The 19,979-nt window shown below is 40.0% G+C and overlaps 1 protein-coding gene across 5 annotated transcripts in view; it reads left to right on the plus strand.

The window, feature by feature from the left end:
• The first annotated feature begins 16,377 nt into the window (after nt 1–16,377).
• VPS13B (vacuolar protein sorting 13 homolog B) overlaps nt 16,378–19,979 on the plus strand; it is a 1,004,773-nt gene continuing 1,001,171 nt past the window's right edge. For 4 of the 5 annotated variants that reach the window (XM_027849971.1, XM_027849973.1, XM_027849974.1 and 1 more), the window contains exons 1-2: nt 16,378–16,433; nt 17,080–17,261. In XM_027849971.1, coding sequence (XP_027705772.1) covers nt 17,115–17,261 — 147 coding nt within the window. In that variant the 5' untranslated portion in view covers nt 16,378–16,433; nt 17,080–17,114. Of the gene's footprint in view, nt 16,434–16,643; nt 16,711–17,079; nt 17,262–19,979 lie in introns of those variants that run through there. The other variant, XM_027849972.1, reaches the window with a different exon arrangement.

Genomic DNA, 19,979 nt, shown 5'->3' on the forward strand with positions numbered 1-19,979 from the left:
CCAAAACAGCTCCTGCTCCCAAGGGGTTCACAATCCAATGGAAGAAGGCAATATGTAAATAACTATGTACATGAAAGATATATACAATATAAATGGAAGAGACTAGCAGTAAGGAATGGAGGTGTGTGTGTGGAAGGATTGGGAAAAGTTCCAATATGAAATAAAGGGTTTATGTAGGAGAAACTGTGGTCGAAAGACTGGAAAGGTAGATGAGGCTAAAACTGCTGCTAAGTTTGTGTTCTTGAGATTTATTTTTTATATCCCTACATATAACTGTTCTTGTTGAAGCCCTATTTCTATATTTGTCAAGTGATGAGAGTAGGATCTGTAGAGGAGAAAGTCTACACCACAGGCCTCTGCGGACTCTGCTTCCCTCTAGCTATAAACACTCTTGCTCAGATCCTCAGTCACTGCCCTCAGCCCTGAGTCCACCACTGTGGCCCTACACTCAGCAACCACAGTAGTAAGGATTGGCATGCTGAGAGACACTGTCTGCCTCAACTGTGGTTGGAAAGTACAGGAAAGATGTACAGAACGTCTGTTGGAATTCCTGTGGTAGAGATGGGTGGGGAATATCACAGGGCTATTCATTTTGCCCAGAATTCCTTTCTTGGGAAAGTGAAAGTTTTTAAGGTTCCTTTTCCCCAACACCTTCAAATGACTGTTCTCCTTGATAGGCTTGCGAGGCAACCAGTCGTGGACTATCTAAGCTCCCTGGTTTTTCTGCCCACCTTAGCATTTCCTTATCATGCTCTTCATGGCTTGGACCTCCTTAGTTCTGCTCTTTTCTCCTTTCAGATCTTTTTTATGAGCTTTCTTTATTCCCTTGTGTCTCCGTTCTTAGGGTACAGGGGAAGAAGAAATCAGAAGATCACTCCAACATAAACTCAGGTACCGAGTGGACCTTCTCACACCCTCATACCTAATGTCTAAATATATATTAAATATGTAGATGTGTGTGTGTGTGTGTGTGTGTGTGTGTGTGTATAAAGGAGTATATATATATATATATATAAAGGAGTGTGTAAATAAGGAACCTGTCTCTCAGCACCACCTGCAGGGGAGGAAGAAGTCTGCACAAAGATTCAGGGCCTCTTTTCTGTGCCCCAACATGTCCACACCCCTTCCGTGGTTCTTCACACACGGCATTCCATCTTTTGTCTCCGTGCCTCCACACAGGCTGTCCCCCTCGTGCCTGGAACACACCTCTGCTTCTCAGAATCCCAAGCTTTTTTTAAATATCGCCTCAAATGGCATCCCCTATATGAGGAATTGCCTGATCTCCTTCTCAAGAAAGACCTTTTGTTTAGTGTGTAAATGTTTATATTTGAATATGAACATTTAGATATTTAAAGATATGTACATGCTGTCTCTCTCCCTATAGAATGTAAGCTGCTTGAGGGTGGGCTTTGCTTTATTTTGTCTTTGTATCCACTACCACCCAGTGATGTTGCTCAGTCATGTCTGACTTGTCCTTACCCCTGTGGATGATTCAGTCCATGGGATTTTCTTGGCAAAGATACTGAGAGTAGTTTGCTATTTCCTTCTCCAGTGGCATTTTGGACAAGAGGACAAAAAATTAGCGTTCTTTTGAGCAACTGGACCACTAGAATAACACTGGATTTAGACATTAAAAACAAGTTTAGACATTAAAAACAAGTGGGGGCCGCTAGGTCGCCCAGTGGGTAGAGCACCAGCCCTGGAATCAGGAGGACCTGAGTTCAAATATGGTTTCAGACACTTGACACTTACTAGCTGTGTGATCCTGGGCAAGTTACTTAGCTCCAATTGCCTCAAAAAACAAAAGATAAGAACAAAAAACAAAGGTGATTTCACAGTGCTCAGAAAAGTGGAATGGTAGTGTGAAAATGAAAGTGACTGTTAGGCTTGTGACCCAGTTGCATCCTGGTTTTCTGTAGAGGTCCATTAACTTTGCTCTGCTCCACAACTATGGACTACCCAGAGCCAGCTATCATGCAGACAGACGTTTGCTGTGTGTCACAAAGAAGAGGAAGTTAAAGAAATGGACACAATATAAAGTGTGTAATAATGATGACAATAATTTATTATTATATACTTTATAATAAATAATATTATAATACAAATTTATTATTATATGTATTAGTATTTATATGGTGTTTTAAGGAGCTTTTGAAAATTTTTTAAATTGTTTAATTGTTAATTAATTGTTTAATTGTTAAATTGTTTAAAAATTGCTTTCAACTCTTCCTGGCCCCATTTGGGGTTTTCTTGGCAAAGATACTGGAGTGGTTTGCCATTTCCTTCTCTAGTTCATTTTACAGATGAGGAACTGATGAATTATTAGCTGAACACATGCCCGTTTTCTCCAGACCAGCTCTCCTGGCTCATGATTTCTCTATTTGTTAGCGGCATCTATTCTCTGTCACCCAGGTTAGAAATTTTAAAGTCATTTTTGATTCTTCCCTCTCCATTGCTTTTGCAAATCCAGTCGCCAAGAGTCTTGTCAATTCTATTTTCAAAATTTCTTGGTACTCATCCTCTTTTCCAGTCCCACTACGAACACTAATTCAGATCCCTAGTTTCTTTCACATGCACTATTAAGTTAGCCGATTAACTGGCATGTCAACCATCAGTCCCTTCTCCCTTCAGTGCATGCTACGTACTGCTACCAGAGTAATTTTCCAAAAGTATATATTTGATCATGCTACCAACTCTACTGAAAAGTCTGCAGTGGCCTGAAAAATAAATTGCTTTTAAAAGGCCTTTAATATCTGGTCCAAATTTACCTTCAGTCTTATTTTTTCCTACTTTTTTTCATAATAATAATTGAAAATTATGTAGTGTTTTCTATAATTATATTTTTGAATTTCATAACAACCCTGTAAAGCAGGTAGTACAGGTATTACTCTCTCTTTCTCTTTCTCTCTCTCTCTACACACACACACACACACACACACACACATTTTATAGCTGATGCAATAGAGGATTAGAGAGGTTGCCATTTTCTGATGGTCACATAATTAGTGTTAGAAGGAGGATTAAAATCCAAGTCTTCCTGACTTCAAATAGAGCTCTCTACTGCTCCACCATAGTGCCTCTATTGTATTTTTTAGCCATCTTGACCTATTCGTTATTCCTTAAGATATCACAAGTTTTACTACCATTGTGTCTTTGTTCATGCTGTTCCTTATGCCTAGAATGCCCTTTCCTCCCATGTGTAGTAAAAGGCTCTTATGGAAAGTCAATACTCATCCTGGAAGGCCCAGTTCAAATGTTATCACTTTCATCAAGGCTCATCTAATTATCCTAGGCAGAAGTCATCCTTACCTGCTTGAGGCTCCCATGGGGGCAACTAGGTTGCGCAGTGGATAGAGGGCCTGAGTCAGGAAGACATCTTCCTGAGTTCAAATCTGGCCTCAGACATTTACTAGCTGTGTGAGCCTGGGCAAGTCACTTACCCCTCTTTGCCTGGGTTTCCTCACCTATAAAATGAGCTAGAGAAGGAAACGGCAAACCACTCCAGTATCACTGCTAAGAAAACCACAAATTTGGTCAGGAAGGGTAGAATATGATTGAAATGACTGAATAACAACAACAATAAGGCTCCCCATGGTAATTTGTGTTATCTACAGGTGTGGTAAAGTGGATAATAGTGTGCTAGATAGGATAATAAAGTGCTAGGTAGAATGAGGAAGACCAGGATAGGAAATTCATCCCTTGAGATTTACTTGGGTGTGTGGCTATGGAGGAGTCATTTAACCTCTCAGATTCAGTTTGTTCATCTGGAAGATGGTACTAATAATACCTCTCAAACATACCTTGTAGGGTTTCTGTGAAGCTCAAATGAAATAATGCATGTAAAGTGTTTTGCAGACCTTCAATCGCTATGTTGTTTATTGTTCAGTCATTCCTGACTCTTCGTGACCCCATTTGGGGTTTTCTTGGCAAAGATACTGGAGTGGTTTGCCATTTCCTTCTCCACTTCATTTTACAGATGAGGAAATTGAGGCAAATAGAGTTAAGTGACTTGCCCAGAGTCACACAGCTAGTGAATGTCTGAAGTCAGATTTGAACTCAGGAAGATAGTCTTCCTGACTCCAGGCCAAGCACTCTACCCACTGTGCCACTTAGCTGCCCTTAAATTGCTATATGCTTCAACTAATAAAATTAACTCTTGCATGCCATTGAACACATTTTATTTTGCATTATGTTTCTTTGTATATATATCTTTATTCCCTTCTCCTATTAGATTCTTGAATTCTGGGAGATCTTGTTAATTATGAAATCCTAATTTGCACTTAGCCCTTAATACCCCTCCTGCTTCTCTTTCTACCTGTATGGCCACTAATGGCTAGTTTCTTTTGGTGCTAAGCCATGAGGCATAATTCCAGGGATGGCAGGTTATGTTATTTCCATTATGCTCCAGAAAAAAAGGGCAGATTGTCCCATCAATGATTATGAGTTCCCTTTAGGGGTAGCCCAATCTTGCTGGTCTTCCATTCAGGGGAATATGGTGTGGTAGAAAGAGCAGTGAAATTGTAGTTAGAAGAGTTTGAATCCTGACTTTTATATTTATTAGTTGTGTGACCATGGGTAAGTTCTTTATTTGAGCTTCACTTTCCTCATTTGTAAAATGGGGATCGTACCTACCTCACACAGTGGTAATACGGAAGGCGCTTTTGAAAACTGCTCTATAAATGAGAGTTCCCAAATAATTGTCACAAATTTTTGCAAAAAAAAAAATGAGTGCAACGATTATGTGAAGTTTAATTTTAAAAAATTGTGCTAGTATTACTTGTCTTTTAGTTTCTGCCAGTCTTGCACTAACTTTTCACTTACTGAAAACTGTCTTTCCGCAGCTCTGTTTCCGTACTGTTCAGCGAACACAATCACTTTCAACTTGAAGCCTGCAGAATAGTTTTTACATTTATCCATAATCAAGAAGAAATGCTTTGCATGTTAATATATCGCTGGTAGATGAACTTTAGCTAGTGTGGGAAGATGCAAGTCTTACCATATCACATGACTCACTCATGGCAACTTCACCTGCCCCCCCCCTCCCCTGTACATATGGCTCTTCATTGGGTTGAGTGACAATACCTTTAGGACTGTAAACAAAACGTGCAAGCCGGTTTTCAGAAATATACCAACAATATGAGTGAAATGAAAATGCACGAAATGCTGGAGAGGTAAATGCGTATCCATATGCGACTGGTGAATACTGGTGAATACCGTTTAAGTAGTGTGATGAACAGAATTATGCCATCTGATGATTATATAATGAAAGGTTATAAACCAGTTTTTGAACTAAAAAAAAAAAACCAAAAAACCCAACAAAACCAAACAAAACAGAGTGCGATAATTACATGATGAAATGTCGTATTGTTGCTATCATAATTACCACTACCAGGAGTTTGATCTGCTTTTCCATAAATTAAGGTTATCAACTATACCTCTCTCTATAATGGAACACACTCCCCCCCCCCAACTCATAGGCAACTGGTAGCACAGTAGAGGGGGCAATAGGCCTGGAGTTAGGAAGTCCTGAGTTCACCTCTAGCCTTAAGCACTTACTAGCTGTGTGACCTTGGGCAAATCACTTAACCTCAGTTTACCTCAGTTTCCTCAAATGTAAAATGGGGAATAATAACAGAACCTACTTCACAGGATTGTTGTGAGGATCAAATGAGATAATATATGTAAAAAAGTGCTTAGTGCAGTGCCTGGCACGTAGTAGGCAATACATAAATGCTTATTTCCTTCCTTTCCCTAATCCTCATATCCCATGTGTTGTAGGTTAGTAAATAGTTAGTATTCATCTGTTAAAGCACAGCAGAATTTAATAAAACGGTGAACCTTTTTGAATTCTGTGTTCTCCATCAAACCCTGATAAGGCAAAAACAGTTATTTACACTTTATTGAGGCTCTCACGCATATTAGATTCACTACTGTTTTGAGTTTTGGTCCTTTTGAAATGTAGGCAACATCAACTCCGGAAACCATTCACAAAGGAAACCTACCATGGGACCTTTTCCTCAATATGAAAATGTGAACTCTTGCAGTGAGATGCTTTGTTAATGGGAATAGCACACCAGCTTCTTCTCAAACCAGAAAACAATAAAAAAAAAAAAGTTGGACAAGCCTTTGCTACTAGTGTTAAACACAACTTATCTCACCTTCTCTCACCGCACACCAGATGGTACTTCCCTACCTTGTTCAGGACTTCACCTCACAATTTATTGCTCGGCTTCCTGACAGCAAGCTGTGCAAGTCAAAATGGAATCTGACTGAGGTGAGTTAATTAATGTGGTGGCCGCCTGGAATGTTGTCCGTCTGCCAGGGAGAATTATGTTTGTTTGCCTTTGGCACAAGTGTGAAATGATTGGCTGCTGATTTCAGAAGTGTGAGTGTACATTTTTATATCTCACACGAATGAATACTTTTTTTTATCTTATACATTTGGGAAAACGCTAAAATTTATTGAGCAATGTTATTTACCACTTGTGTGGCAGAAAGAGAAAGGTGGGATTTTGCCCCCGAGGTTGAATTTGCATCTTAAAAGAAAAAATAAAACAAATGCAGGTGGCAAATTAAATCTAGAAGTAGTTAAAGAAGCCATTTTAAACTAGCCAGGCTGGGCTAAAGTCTCAAGGTGAAACAAAAAGGGAAGTCCGATTTTTGAACTTTGGAAGAGCAAATTTTGTAATGATGGAAGAGTTATGAAAGTTGGGAACGTCATTTAGAAAGCAAAACTTCCTTGGTAAGATGCAGCTTTCAGCTTTGCTGTTGATTTGTGTTTGGAATTTTTATTATCCTTCCATCAGCCAAACCCCTTGTTGAAGGACATCATCCCTTCCCGTAATCTCCTCTCCCATCATCAAACTGTGATAGCCTTCTTGGCACTGTTTTTTATGTTAAAGGCGCGATAGAGTTCTGAGCTGTGTGGCTGATAGGGTCAGTGTTCTCTCTACCTCAAGCTGTCACTAACTGACACTAAAACAACAAAGTACAAAGTGCATTTGCAGGGTGTCAGATTCTGTTGATTTACAGCTATTTTTTCCCCCTAGGTAAACCTGCATTGTAGATAATTGTCATGACGAAAGTTTATTTAAGTAGATTAAGGAAATAGATACTTTAAAAATATGGTATACACATAGATTTATTTCTTTTATTTCCTTCCTTTCTCCCTTCCTCCCCTCCTTCCTTCTCTCCCTCTTTCCTTCCCTTTCTCCTTTCTTTCCTCCCTCCTCCTTTCCTCCATCCTTCCCTCCTTCCCTTTTCTCCTCCTTCCTTCCTTTCCTCCCTCTTTTCCTTCCTTCCTTCCCTCCTTCCTTCCCTCCGACCTCCCTCCCTCCCTTCTTTCCTTCCTTCCTTCCCCTTTAACTGAAATCCAATTCACTTGCATATCATGGCATCATCTCCCTGATGTCATGGTCTTCTTTGAGAATAAAGGACAAACAACAACCACTTTCCCCCTTATTAAAAGAAAAAAATTTGAACATGCTATAACTGAGGGAAGAAATGCTTTTTTTTTTTTAGACTGGACTTAAGATTTCAACAGTATAGGGATCTTCCAGTGAGGAAACACGTTCTTACCAATGGGCACCTACTCTGTAACTTAAATCTTAGAGAGCTCTCTGGAGCCCTGACAAATGAGGTGATTTGCCCTGGGTCACATGACCACATGTGTCACAGGCAGCACTTGAACCCTACATCTTACTAGCTGTCTCTCCCCCCCCCCCCCCCGGCCTTCCCCCAGCATTTACATACATAATCTTATTTGGTCCTCAGAGTGCTCCTATGAAATTGATGCTATTATTACCTCCATTTTACAGATGACACTAGCTTCGAAGTTAGTGTCTGAGACAGGATTTAAATCCAAGTTGTCCTGCCTAGAAGTCCCCTATTCAATCCACAGTCTCCCACAGGATAATAGCTAACTGGCATTTGTATAGGCACAAATGTCGAAAAGTTTGCAAGATTTAACACTAAAAAGTAATCATCAGAATCTCTTTGGATCATCAAAATATTGTTGATTATATTAGCACTCATCAAATTATTGGCCTAATCATTTAATTCAATTTTAATTCAAAAATCATTTATTAAGCAGCTAAGATGTTCATACTGGGGTTATAAAGACTAAAACAAAAACCAGCCTCTGACTTCAAGATACTTATATTCTACTGGGGGAGGAGGGAGACAGTAAAGATGCTATAGGGATGAAAATCTGATGGAAGACAAGTTAATACATTACTACCTATTATTTGGAAGATGATATTAGTTCAAGTTTTCAGGAAAATATTTAGTGCCAACATTAGTAATGAATATTTATTGAACTTTTCCAGAATGCAAGGGTTGTACAGAGTAAATACAATACATAAGCGCTACCTTTTAGGAGATGATAGTTACCATTTAATTTCCCTTTGTAGAGGTGAAAATTAATTTGGGCTTTCTGATTCACTTTACTAGAAGCTAGAAAAGGACAAATATTTATATTTCTAGTCTCAATGAAATGTACTAGCAAATTTTTGCTTTTTTCTCAAGAGTAAGCTGATATTAGAGGCAGCTAAGTGGTATTTGGAATCAGGAAGATCTGAGTTCAAATCCTGCTTCAGACACTTATTAGCTGGGTAAGTCACTTAACCTATCTCAGCCTCAGTTTCCTCATCTGTAATATGGGAATAATAATAGTACTTATCTTAGTGGGTTTTAAGGATAAAATGAGATAACATGATAAGTTCTTTGCAAATCTTAAAGGGTTTATATAAATGCTAATTATTATTATTATTTCCACCTTATTTGCTTGGAATACACCATGTTAAAGGAGCTGATTAAAAGAAGAAATTATTATAATTGTCTGTGTAGACTTTGTAAAAGTTTGATTATGTTACGATGACTGTTAAGTAGCTATAAAGATTTTGTGTACCTAGTAACCAGCTAACACTTGAAAGAAAAGTTAGAGTGGCTCACCCTCACATCAAATGACCAACAAGTTGATGAATACTCTTATACAATTCAGATTGTAAGGTTATCATAACCTTGACCTTTCAGGCAAAAATAGACCTGAGGGAGTTGTTCTAGAGCCTATTAACACCAGAAATGAATAAGAAAGCAAACATTTTTATCTAATGTACACTATCCACCCAAAATCTAAAGGCAGGCGGCAGGTCAGATGTTGGGAAAGAAGAGGGAGAAGAAGAGATGAAACAGATCTAGACTTTAAACACACACACACACACACACACACACACACACACACACACACACACCCCCTCACACACAAAACAACCACTGCAATTTGTCTCCCAAGTTCCCACAAAGAGCACTACAATTTCCTAAAGTCTTTTGCCCTGGGAAGCCATATGCTTATCTAGGCTGTAGTATTAACCCTTGGGGGGGGGGGGTTTCCAGGTTTTAGAAGAAAGGAGAATTCGGTATAGAAAGTGCTATTGAAGAAAACTTTTATTTTAACAAGCAGTGGCCAAACCAATTTATAAAGGCCCTGTGGATAAAACTATTTATTTTAAGTATTTTGGTACTGGAACTACGGAGTCATTTTTGGGGCAGGATCTAGGTGTTTCTGGATCCATTTAACTTATTCTGCCTTGAAGAATCACAGAATTTCAAGGAAACTTAGTGGGCATCTCAACAAAAATTCCTGGACAACATATTCAATAGAGGACAATGTAGAATTTTCTTTTTTTTAGAGGATGATTAATTGTAGTCTTTTTTATTTATTTTTTGTTTTCAACATTTACTTCCACAAGATTTTGAGTTATGCCAATATTAAACAGTTAATATCATGAAAACATTATGTTGATTGCATGATGATGTCATACAAACATTATCCCATTTACATAACATCATGTCAATAGCAAACATTATGCCAACAGAATCAAAACATCACACTAATGCCATGCCAACGTCACGGCAATCACTCACCAATGTCACACCAATATCATGCAAAGAACTACACATCAGTATTACAAAACCTTGTCAATTACACATCAGTGTCACACCAATTTCATGCCAATTACATGTCATTATCACTCAATTACCACACCAATATTGTGCAATTACTAATGACAAGCTGATATCACTCAGTCACATGCCAATATCATGACAACACCACATTAGACACCATGCCAACACCCACCGATTACATGCCAATGTCACACAAACACCACACCAAATGCCATGGCAATTGCACACAAAATCATACAATATCACAGAAACATCATGCCAATTACATGTTAATACCACACAAACACCACACCAGTATTCAACATCAACAATATCACAGAAATATCATGCCAATTACATGTCAATGCCAGACTATTACAGCAAACATCATTCAAACAATTACGTGTTAGTTAACATCACATCAATTACACACCAATGTTATGCAAGCATCACCATCAACCAATGACAGGCCAATGTCATATAAACATCATGACAATTACACACCAGATAGAACAAACTGGCATTACTATCTCTGCTGAAACCTCTGTATCTGTCATTTAGCAGACTCTTTTCTTAGGGGAGTTTCAAAGGCCCTTTTGAGCTACTTATATAGATCCCCTCCCATTTAAGCTTATCTCAAATCACTCTCTAATCTCCAGGTCCACTTGTATTTCCTTTGAGCACTTTCCATGCAGAGACTACTGGGTATTTTGTTGCTGTTCAGTCATTTCAGCTATGTCTGACTCTTCATGACCCCATTTAGGGTTTTCTTGGCAAAGATGCCAGAGTAGTTTGTCATTTCCTTCTCTAGCTCATTTTAAGATGTGGAAACTGAGGCAAACAGGGTTAAGTGACTTGCCCAGGCTCATACAGCTAGTGTCTGAGATTGAATTTGAACTTAGGAAGATGAGTCTTCCTGATTCCAGGCCTGGTACTCTATCCACTGTACCACCTAGCTGTCCTTACTAGAATTTAGAATTGTACCATTCAGATATAACAGTATTTAATCCCAAATTACTGAAGTTCCTGCAAGGGGAGTAACTGAAACTCTGAGATTTATAGAATCTCAGCTCAGAGCACCAACTGGGAATGTCAACCTCTTTATTGTCCCATTACCTACTCTCTCTACCACCTATGAATCAAGGTTTCATCAGAAGATATTAGGGCTCTAATGCCTGAATCTTTCCCCAGCCCCACTTTTCCATTTTTACTCATCTCAGATTAGTCATCCCTCACTCCCCCCCTCCCCATTCTTAAACCAAACACACCCTTAAGGACTTGCATTGACTACCACCATTCTCTCTCTACCTCTGGCACTTACCACTAATTTCTGCATCAGCTCAGTCACTCCTACCAACTACTTTGCATACCAAGGAGTTCAATCTCTGATTGCCAACCTAAATAATGATCAGAAAGGGCAAGGGAACATCTTCTTGACTCTTGTATAGCCTGTGGAGTAATTACCACTCATGGGTTGTAGCAATCTTTCATACATAGCTTTTTGCCTTTTAAGTCTCCTTTCCCTAGATTATAATTGTATGTTCATGCGTAGACTATGAAGAAGTCTATGTACTAGTTCTACGAATAACTGCAATCATGGAAGAAACTTGGGCAAGGTTGTTGTGACCATCTTAAACTTTCACCTTAATGGTGGGAGCTGGGGAAGAGGAAGGAGTGAGCAGAGGGTGAAATGAAAAAGCATCATAGGAGGTACTGAAACTAGAGCTCCTATTAGGTTTCCGGTGGTCAAAGAGGCCTGCGTTCAGAGTTGCTGGTTGTCAACTAAGTAACGAAGGGCCCTATTCTTACGTTCTTCCTCCTATAAGGCTAGAGCAGGCATGTGCTATCAATTAGGGCACACTGCTGTTCAGTTGTTTCAGTTGTGTCTGACGATCTTTAGGGTTTTCTTGCCAAAGATACTGAAGTGGTTCTGCCATTTCCTTCTCTAGCTCTTTTTACAGATGAAGAACTGAGATAAACAGGGTTAAGTGACTTGCCCAGGGTCACACAGCTAGTCTGAAGCCCAGTACTCTATTCACCACACCACTGCCCCAAGAGGACAATTAACAGGGCCTAAAAGAGAAAACTCCAGTGGGGAAGAACAAAATGGTTCAAGTTGTTACCCGAGAAGACAGAATGCTGTTCTTGGTCAACCCAAACTTCAGAGGGTAACAACTATAAGGGTTTAAGGAGGAGTTGGGGAAGATACATTCCAAAGCTAGTTATGAAGGTTGGGAGGTTCTTAAGCACAAAGTAAGTCAAAGGAAATGTCATTGGGCATTGTTGAAATGATGGCATGTTTTTAAAAACTTCTTTATCCAAGACAGTGTTGGTGGCAGACTAGTTAGCAACTCTGCCCTGCTGCATCGGCATCACTGTGGGCAGAAGTAGTCTCCTTTACCAAATGTTCAATTTAGAACCACAGAGTGGCAATTTCTTTCACTCCTTATGCAGGGAGATAGGTCATTCCTCCACGTCTCATAATTACGTGGGTCATCTGAGCAACGCATTCTTTCTGATAAGCTGTCTCCAGGACAGAAAGAGTTAATGTGTGGCACAGGTGGCATTGAGCAAAAAACGGCCACTGGGGGGCAGCTGAGAGGCTGGCAGGTGCTTCATGGATGGTTGTAGACTTACACCAGCTGTTAGCTGGATAAGACTTAAGACGGAGCTCCCAGAAGGGCAAAAGGAGTTCAAGTTAAAAATAATTTGAAAGTTGAAAGTTGAAAGCACAGGGATTTAACCTAGCCAGGCTAGGTTAACACTGTCACAAACACATTACTCACTTTATCACGGACCTAGAGGTCTAAAGTCAAGGAAAGTAGTAGACAAATATGAGGATGGATATGGGAGAGGGGTTCAGGTAAATTTCCAACAGAGTACTATAAAAAGGTAGATGAAGGGTGCATGCAGAATGACCTACTGACTCCAATATTATGATTTTCTTAGAGCAGGCACTCCAAAAGACAACTGTTACTTGCCTTTTTATTTTTTTTTTAAGATCAATTGAGGTGGCAATGGATGAATTGTATCCATTTTTAGATTCATATAATTTGGCAGCTAATTATCCTAGCTGCTCAAGAGATTACATGAAAGTCATAGGAATGGAAGGGGAAATGATCATTAAGGCCAATAGTATGTCATACATAGGACCAGGATATATCAGTCTGATGGAAATTAGAATGGGCTAGTTAAAGCTGCAGCAGGCCAGATTTTTGAGAGTCTAGTTGCAAGAATTGCCTTCAAGTGTACTTAAAAATTTTTTTATGATCCATTAGCAGTATCTTTCATTCTCTTAGCAGTCCAAAAAGATTTAGATAACACTAAAAAACAGCAAAATGAAATCCAGTGTTGTATTTTATTTCAAACATTTATTTCAAATTCATTTCAAACATTTAGTCTAAGAGAGGAAGTATGGCATATTGAATACATAGTTGGCCTTGAAGTCAGGATCCTGCTTCTGACACATAATGGTTGTGAATATGGCTGGTAAATCACTTAACCTCTTAGTGTCCTAAGTAACTCTTTAAGAAAATAAGTTAAAGAAAATTTGCTGACATATATAAGTCTAGACCAAACAATGAGTATTTAAATATTCAGAGTGAAGGGACAGCTAGGTGATACAACAGATAGATTACCGGCCCTGGAGTCAGGAGGACTTGAGTTCAAATCCAGCCTCAGACATTTGACACTTACTAGCTGTGTGACCCTGGGCAAGTCACTTAACCCTGATTTCCTCTCCAAAAAAAAAAAAAGAATATTGAATAAGTGTTAAAAGAGTTGACACCCTAAATCAGATAAAACTATGCATTTAAAAGAAAAATATGTACAGGTATACGGGAGAAAATTATATACCATAACCAATGGTAGCTTTCTGTAATTCTAAGTATATTCTGACATTTATTTAGCTAACAAGTCTCTTATAAAGAACAGTCTAGTTTTTAATCTTTTTAAAAGCCAGTCAAACCTTTCAAACCTCCACCTGACTCTGCTGAACTCATGTAATCTACATATCCCAAATGGCCACTTAGGATATTAAAAAAATTAACGGTGTTGAGGGAAATAACCCATACAATTTAAAAAATATATAAAATGGGAAATTTGGGCAAGGTTGTACATTCAACATTTTTGAGGTGATTTAAAAAATATGTTCAATGAAATATACATAGCCAAAGGAATTAGAGGTGTTCAAAAAGTAAAACCTGCCATTACTACTTTTTTCCATGTAACTTTTGGTCACTGCTTGTAGAACCCCAGGGTGTCATGGAACACAGGTTGAAAACCACTGATTTATGATTGCTTTTTTTCCCCCCTTTCAGAGCAGTGTGAACAGAAATTTTCCCAAAGCAAGGTATTTGGCAAGGTCTTGCTGGCTCTGAAAAGAAAATGGCTTTGGGGAACAAAAGGTGGTCAGTACACCACATGTTGTTCTGTTTATACGCCTGAGTCATGTGTCTACTCCTATTTATTTTAAATGGCTAGCTAATTTATCCTAATACACTGGTTTCCATCTATTAGACTGTCACATGAGCAAAGTAATGGACCTTTCTTAACACCCCTAGGCTCCTGTTTTGGATGACACAGTCCTTCTACAGTTTAGTAAAGTCATTTTCTCCAGAACATTTAAAACATTTCAGTGACATTATCAATATTTGGTCTCTACAGTTACAGGAAAGCTGAAAACAGATACTTAAGATTATTGAGTTTTGGGTTGAATTTTGCAGGCACTTTGTCTGAGGGAGGTGGGAGGTGTCTGAATTGCACTAATAAATACTACCATTCTTCATCTTGGTTTCGTACTTTTCTCCAGCAACAGAAATCTAATTTTTTTTTTTTTTGCATCCTCACTTAGAAACTTTTTCACCTCTTCTAGTTGTTCAAGATATTCAGGAGATCAGAAGCAGAATTCCAGTAAAGATCACTGACTGAGAACTGGGAAGGATCTCAGAGGTTATCTGATGAGGAAACTGAGATCCAGAGGGGTTGTGTGACCTTCCCCAATAAGTGGCAGATTCAGAATTTGAACGCAGTTCCTTTGATTCCAGATTCAGGACACTTTCCAATGCATTCCTGCTGCCTTTCACAGAACTTCAGCTTTTTTCATTTGTTAGTCATCATGCACTTTCAAAAGTATGTCGTAACAGCATTGCTAAGTATTTTCACAATACATTCATAAGCTATTATCCTTACTTTTCAAAAGTGTAGTGGTCACATGGTAAAAAAAAAGTTTAGTACACAATACAATTTCTGGTGGTGTCCAATGCCTGTAGCTACCCTGGGAGATATGTTTGATTTGGTCCACTTCATTGGTGCATAAGGGACTTCAAAGGATCATATACTTAAGAGATGGAAAGATCCTTAAAGGTCAACTTGTCCAAACCTCTCATTTAACACAGGAGAAAAACGAAGCCCAAAGAAATGAAGTGACTCGTTTTCACCCCCTCCCTTCTTAATCTCAACATTTTTTCCCCAATTAACAAGTATTTATTTTTTCTCAACCACCCATTGCCAACCCCACTGAATTTAAAGCAAAAGAAAACCCTTGCAACAGATATGCACAATCAAGTAAAGCAAATTCCTACACTGGCTATGCCCCACAATGGACCCTCTACTTCTTCATTCTGAGTCCATCACTCCTGTCCGAAGGTGGGTAGTATGCCTCTCTGGTCATCTGGAAATAGTGGTTTGTCACTGATTCACGGCACTCAAATCTTTCAAAGTCGTTTTTCTTTACCACGTTGTTCTTACTGCATAAATTGTCCTGGTTTTGCTCAGGTTAAGTGATTTGTCCAAGGTCACAAAGGTACTGAGCAGCAGAGGCTGGATTCGAACCCGGTTCGTCTTCCTTCCACGATGGTCGCACATCTTCATACATCCTTGTAGTCTAACGAATACCCTAAGTCACTTTGTTTACATTCCCTGATTCCTTCCAAGTCAGCTGTGGGCTTTCACTCTGTTCCTCTGGGCTCCTTCCTTCAGGCACTCGTGGAGCCCTTCGAAGTCCCTTCCGTCAGCATCCTACTGAAAAAAATAACCAATCATTAAGCGCCTACTGTGTGCCAGACAAGGGGGATAAAGGTGCGAAGAAGCAAACAATCCCTACTAAGATGAAATTCAGATAATACTGGTTGAAGGTCTTGGCTCCTTTCCCCAGATATCAATCCCAAAGACTCTAACCCATTCCGTTTCGACCCCCCAGAAAACCAATCACATTTTCAAAGTCCTTGTGGCCCTCTCAAGCGGTTCTCCGTTTCTCTGGGGCCGCCGCTCTCCCTCTGTGTCAGCTCTGGCTCCCAGCTCCTCCCCCTTCTCCCTCCCTCGGCCACAGAGTGTGTCCGTCGGAGAGACAGAGCGCAGCGTGACTTCGTGGCCCCACTTCCGGCTCCGCGGTGCCTCCCAAAAGCCCGTCCATCTCCCCGCCTGGGAGTCTTCTTCAGGTTCTCCTTCACCTTCCCAGAGGCGAGGGCACCGGGAAGCGTCTGAGAAGGGTGAGTCGCGCCATCCGCGCTCGAGCTTTCAGGCGTCGCCTGACGGAAGCCGAGAGGGAGCTGTGGGGCCGGACGTGGGAGTGTGAGAGGATTGGGGCCGGCGCGGGGGCGGAAGGTTTATGGAGAGGCACCGCCTGGAGCAAGTCCGGAAGTGGGGGGTGAAAGTAGGGAAAGGTGGAAACCGCCGCCTCCACCGCTGCCGCTGCCGCCGCCGCTGGGGGCCAGTGTGAGGTGCCAGGCGGAGGAGTTCAAGTTCGTGCTGCGTGGCCCCGAGTGTGTGAGTGTCAGCCGAGGGCGGGGCCTCTGGGGATGGGTGGGAGGGAGCGGTAGCGGGGAGCGGGCCTGGTTCCGGCTCTGAGGTCCGGCTTCGGCTGCGTACCGCTCCGGCCGCTCAGGTGACCAGTGCCTCAGGCCGGGCAGCAGAGGCGGGCCCTGGGACCGGGTGTCTGGCGGGCTCGGAGGCCGCCCGCGAGGGGAGCGCGCTTTCCGAGCCGAGCGAGCCCCGGCTGCCCCCTCCCCGGGAGGGTCCCCAGACGCGTGTCGGAGCTTGTGGCCGGCGGCTGCTCGGCCGAGCCCTCTAAAGATGCCCCCCGCGGCCCTTCTGGCTCGATCCCTTCTCACGTTACCTCTGCTTCTGTCCCTTTAGCTTCTGACAGCGGCAGCGTCACCGGGCCTTGCACGATGCTGGAGTCCTATGTGACTCCTATTTTAATGAGTTATGTGAATCGCTACATCAAGAACCTGAAGCCGTCAGATCTACAGCTCTCACTCTGGGGAGGAGATGTGGTTCTCAGCAAGCTCGAATTAAAGCTGGATGTACTGGAACAGGTAAGTAATGAACTGGGAATCTATTTTCAGTCTTTCTATTAATCATTCCTGATGGTTTTCTACTGTTTTGTAATGAGTCCTGCTAACTTCTCACCCACCTCCCCCTTTAACATTTTCCAGACATCAAGAGAAAATGGAGACCTTAATTTTAACAGGACATTTTTGTGGACGTTTATCAGTGATAATTTATTAGAGTATAGTTACAAAAATATGACAGCTTAATGCTTTAAAATTTAAATACAATTTTATGATTAATTTTAAGATAAAATTTAATAAATTATATTTTATTTTGACATTTGTTTAAAAAAATTTTGGGTTCCAAATTCTCTCCCTCACTCGAGCTTCTCTCCCACCTATTGAGAAGGCAAACAGTTTGATATCAGTTATACATGTGAAGCCATGCAAAACATCAAATAACTAATACTTTAATGAAATTTAATTTGAATATTTTAATACTTAGTACTTTTAATAATTTAGTGCTTTAATAAAAAATGGTAAAGACCAACACTTACATTTACTTTCATTGCCATGGTTCAGTCTGCAACCTAGCAACAGCTGAAAGGGAAGGTCTTTTAACCAAAATAATCCATTAGAGTTGCACCTTTCATTCTTTGCAAACCATAAAGGCAGCATGTTTAGAGAGAGGGAAGAAAGTTGTGCTTTTTATCTGTCTGAGATATGGTGTGCTCCATCTCTTTTGCAAGGAGAGGGCATTAAGGAAGTATCTAGAGTAAAGACAGAGAAGCTGGACATCTATCTAAGCCACTCTTCATTTTATTTATGTTACTGAATATTCCCAGAATATCAAACATATAGATAAATGAAATATACAAGTACACTCTAGTTGATAAATCAGTGATTTTCAGATTATCCATGTCACTGCTTCCCTGATTTTGGGAAACGTTAACTGTGTAGAATAAGAGTTAGGTTAGTGTGTTGATTTTAAAAGCCATTACTGATACTTTACTTATTCTTTGCTTGTCTTCAATAAAGAAGTCAATAATCAGATTGAAAGAGAATAAAAGATTACAATAATTCGTATTTATATAGCACTTTAAAATTTACAAGGTGTTTTCCTCAAATTTCTGTGATGTAGGTAATGTATTATTCCTATTTTACAGAACGAAGATTATCAGGGTAAAATGATTTGCTCATCTCATAGCTAATAAGTGTCATAATCTGGCTATGAATCCAATGCTTGTTATTTTTGTAATTAATGTACACTAAGGCATCTATTAACCAAGAGCCTGTTATAGTCACATATTTTATTGTCAAAAATTTGATTACCAGAGTTAGAAATAGTGTAGGTGGCATGGGGCTAATTCCTGGGATGTGATTTCCTTCTCTTCTTTAGCTCATAAAAACATTTCTTTCTCTCTAGGTGATATAGGTTTTAGCTTCCTGGTTTTCTTGGCTCACATGGGATTTTTCTGTATTTTTTGAGATGGATCTCCATTTCTTATAGGTTCATTTTAGGCATCACCTTCACAAAGTGTGTTCTGATCTCATTTGCACAGACATAAGTAAGCAGTTCTGAGCAGCCCAGTTTAGGAAAGATATTGTTATGTTGGATGGTGTCCAAAGCAACATGATTGGAATTATGAAGTGTCTTGAGTTCATACCATGTAATGATCACCTAAAAGAATTGAGGATGTTTAACTTGCAGAAGGAAAAGTTGGGTGAACATAATAGCTGTCTAATTATTTGAAAATCAGTCATGTGTAAATGGTATAGACTTGTTCTGTTTGGCTTCAGAGAGGAGAACTAGGAAAAGTGGGTGGAAGTTGCAAAGAGGCAAATTTTGAGAGAAAGAGAAAGAGGCATAATATATAGAAGCATAGAAAGTAATAGTTTCATTGTATTTTACCCTGGTCAGAATTGGTCTGGATTATTGCATTTTATTCTAATTGGCTATATTTTAGGGAGCTTATTAACAAACTGGAAGAGGGTGATCAGGATGATGAGGTGCCTGTAGATCAGCAATGTTGCTTGAGGATTAATTAGATTAAGAACATTTAGTTGGGAGGAAAGAGTTTTCTCCAGAGGAGACAAAATAGCTTTCTTTAACCACTTCAAGGGTTCTTATGTGGAATAAGAATGAAAATTTGTTTTGGTTGGGCCCAGATGACAGATCTAGAGAAGTAGTCTATAGAAATTGGAGAGAGGCAAATATGGCTAAATATAAAGAAAACTTCCTAGGAGTTAGAGCTCTCTAAAAGTGGAAGGGGATGCCTTGTGAGATAAGCACTAGAGGTCTTCATGTGGCTGTTGGATGCCAGATTTTTGGGGAATGCTATGTATTGAAGATGTTGTATAGGTTGTACTAAATGGCCTCATAGATACTTTTTTTTTCTTTTCTTTTTTGATGAGGCAGTCGGGGTTAAGTGACTTGCCCAGAGCCCAACAGCTAGTAAGTGTCATGTGTCTGAGGCTGAATTTGAACTCAGGTCCTCCTGACTCCAAGGCCTGAGCTCTATCTACTGCACCACCTAGCTGCCCCCCTTATAGATACTTTCTATGTGAGATGTGAGTACTTTCTCTGAACTCTCCAATGTGTGATTTTTTGGATTCTTTTAAGTGACTTACCCAGAATCACACAGCTAGCTGAAATACATTTTCAAGTTTATTTCGCAGGGATTGTGAAACTGGATGAGTCTGGCCTTTTGTCAATACTTAACTTGCCAGTAAGAGAACCTGTTTTTTTAGAACTTTTGGTCT

The sequence above is a fragment of the Vombatus ursinus genome, unplaced genomic scaffold (assembly GCF_900497805.2).
Source record: "Vombatus ursinus unplaced genomic scaffold, bare-nosed wombat genome assembly UNPS02008961.1, whole genome shotgun sequence".
Classification (NCBI taxonomy): domain Eukaryota; kingdom Metazoa; phylum Chordata; class Mammalia; order Diprotodontia; family Vombatidae; genus Vombatus; species Vombatus ursinus.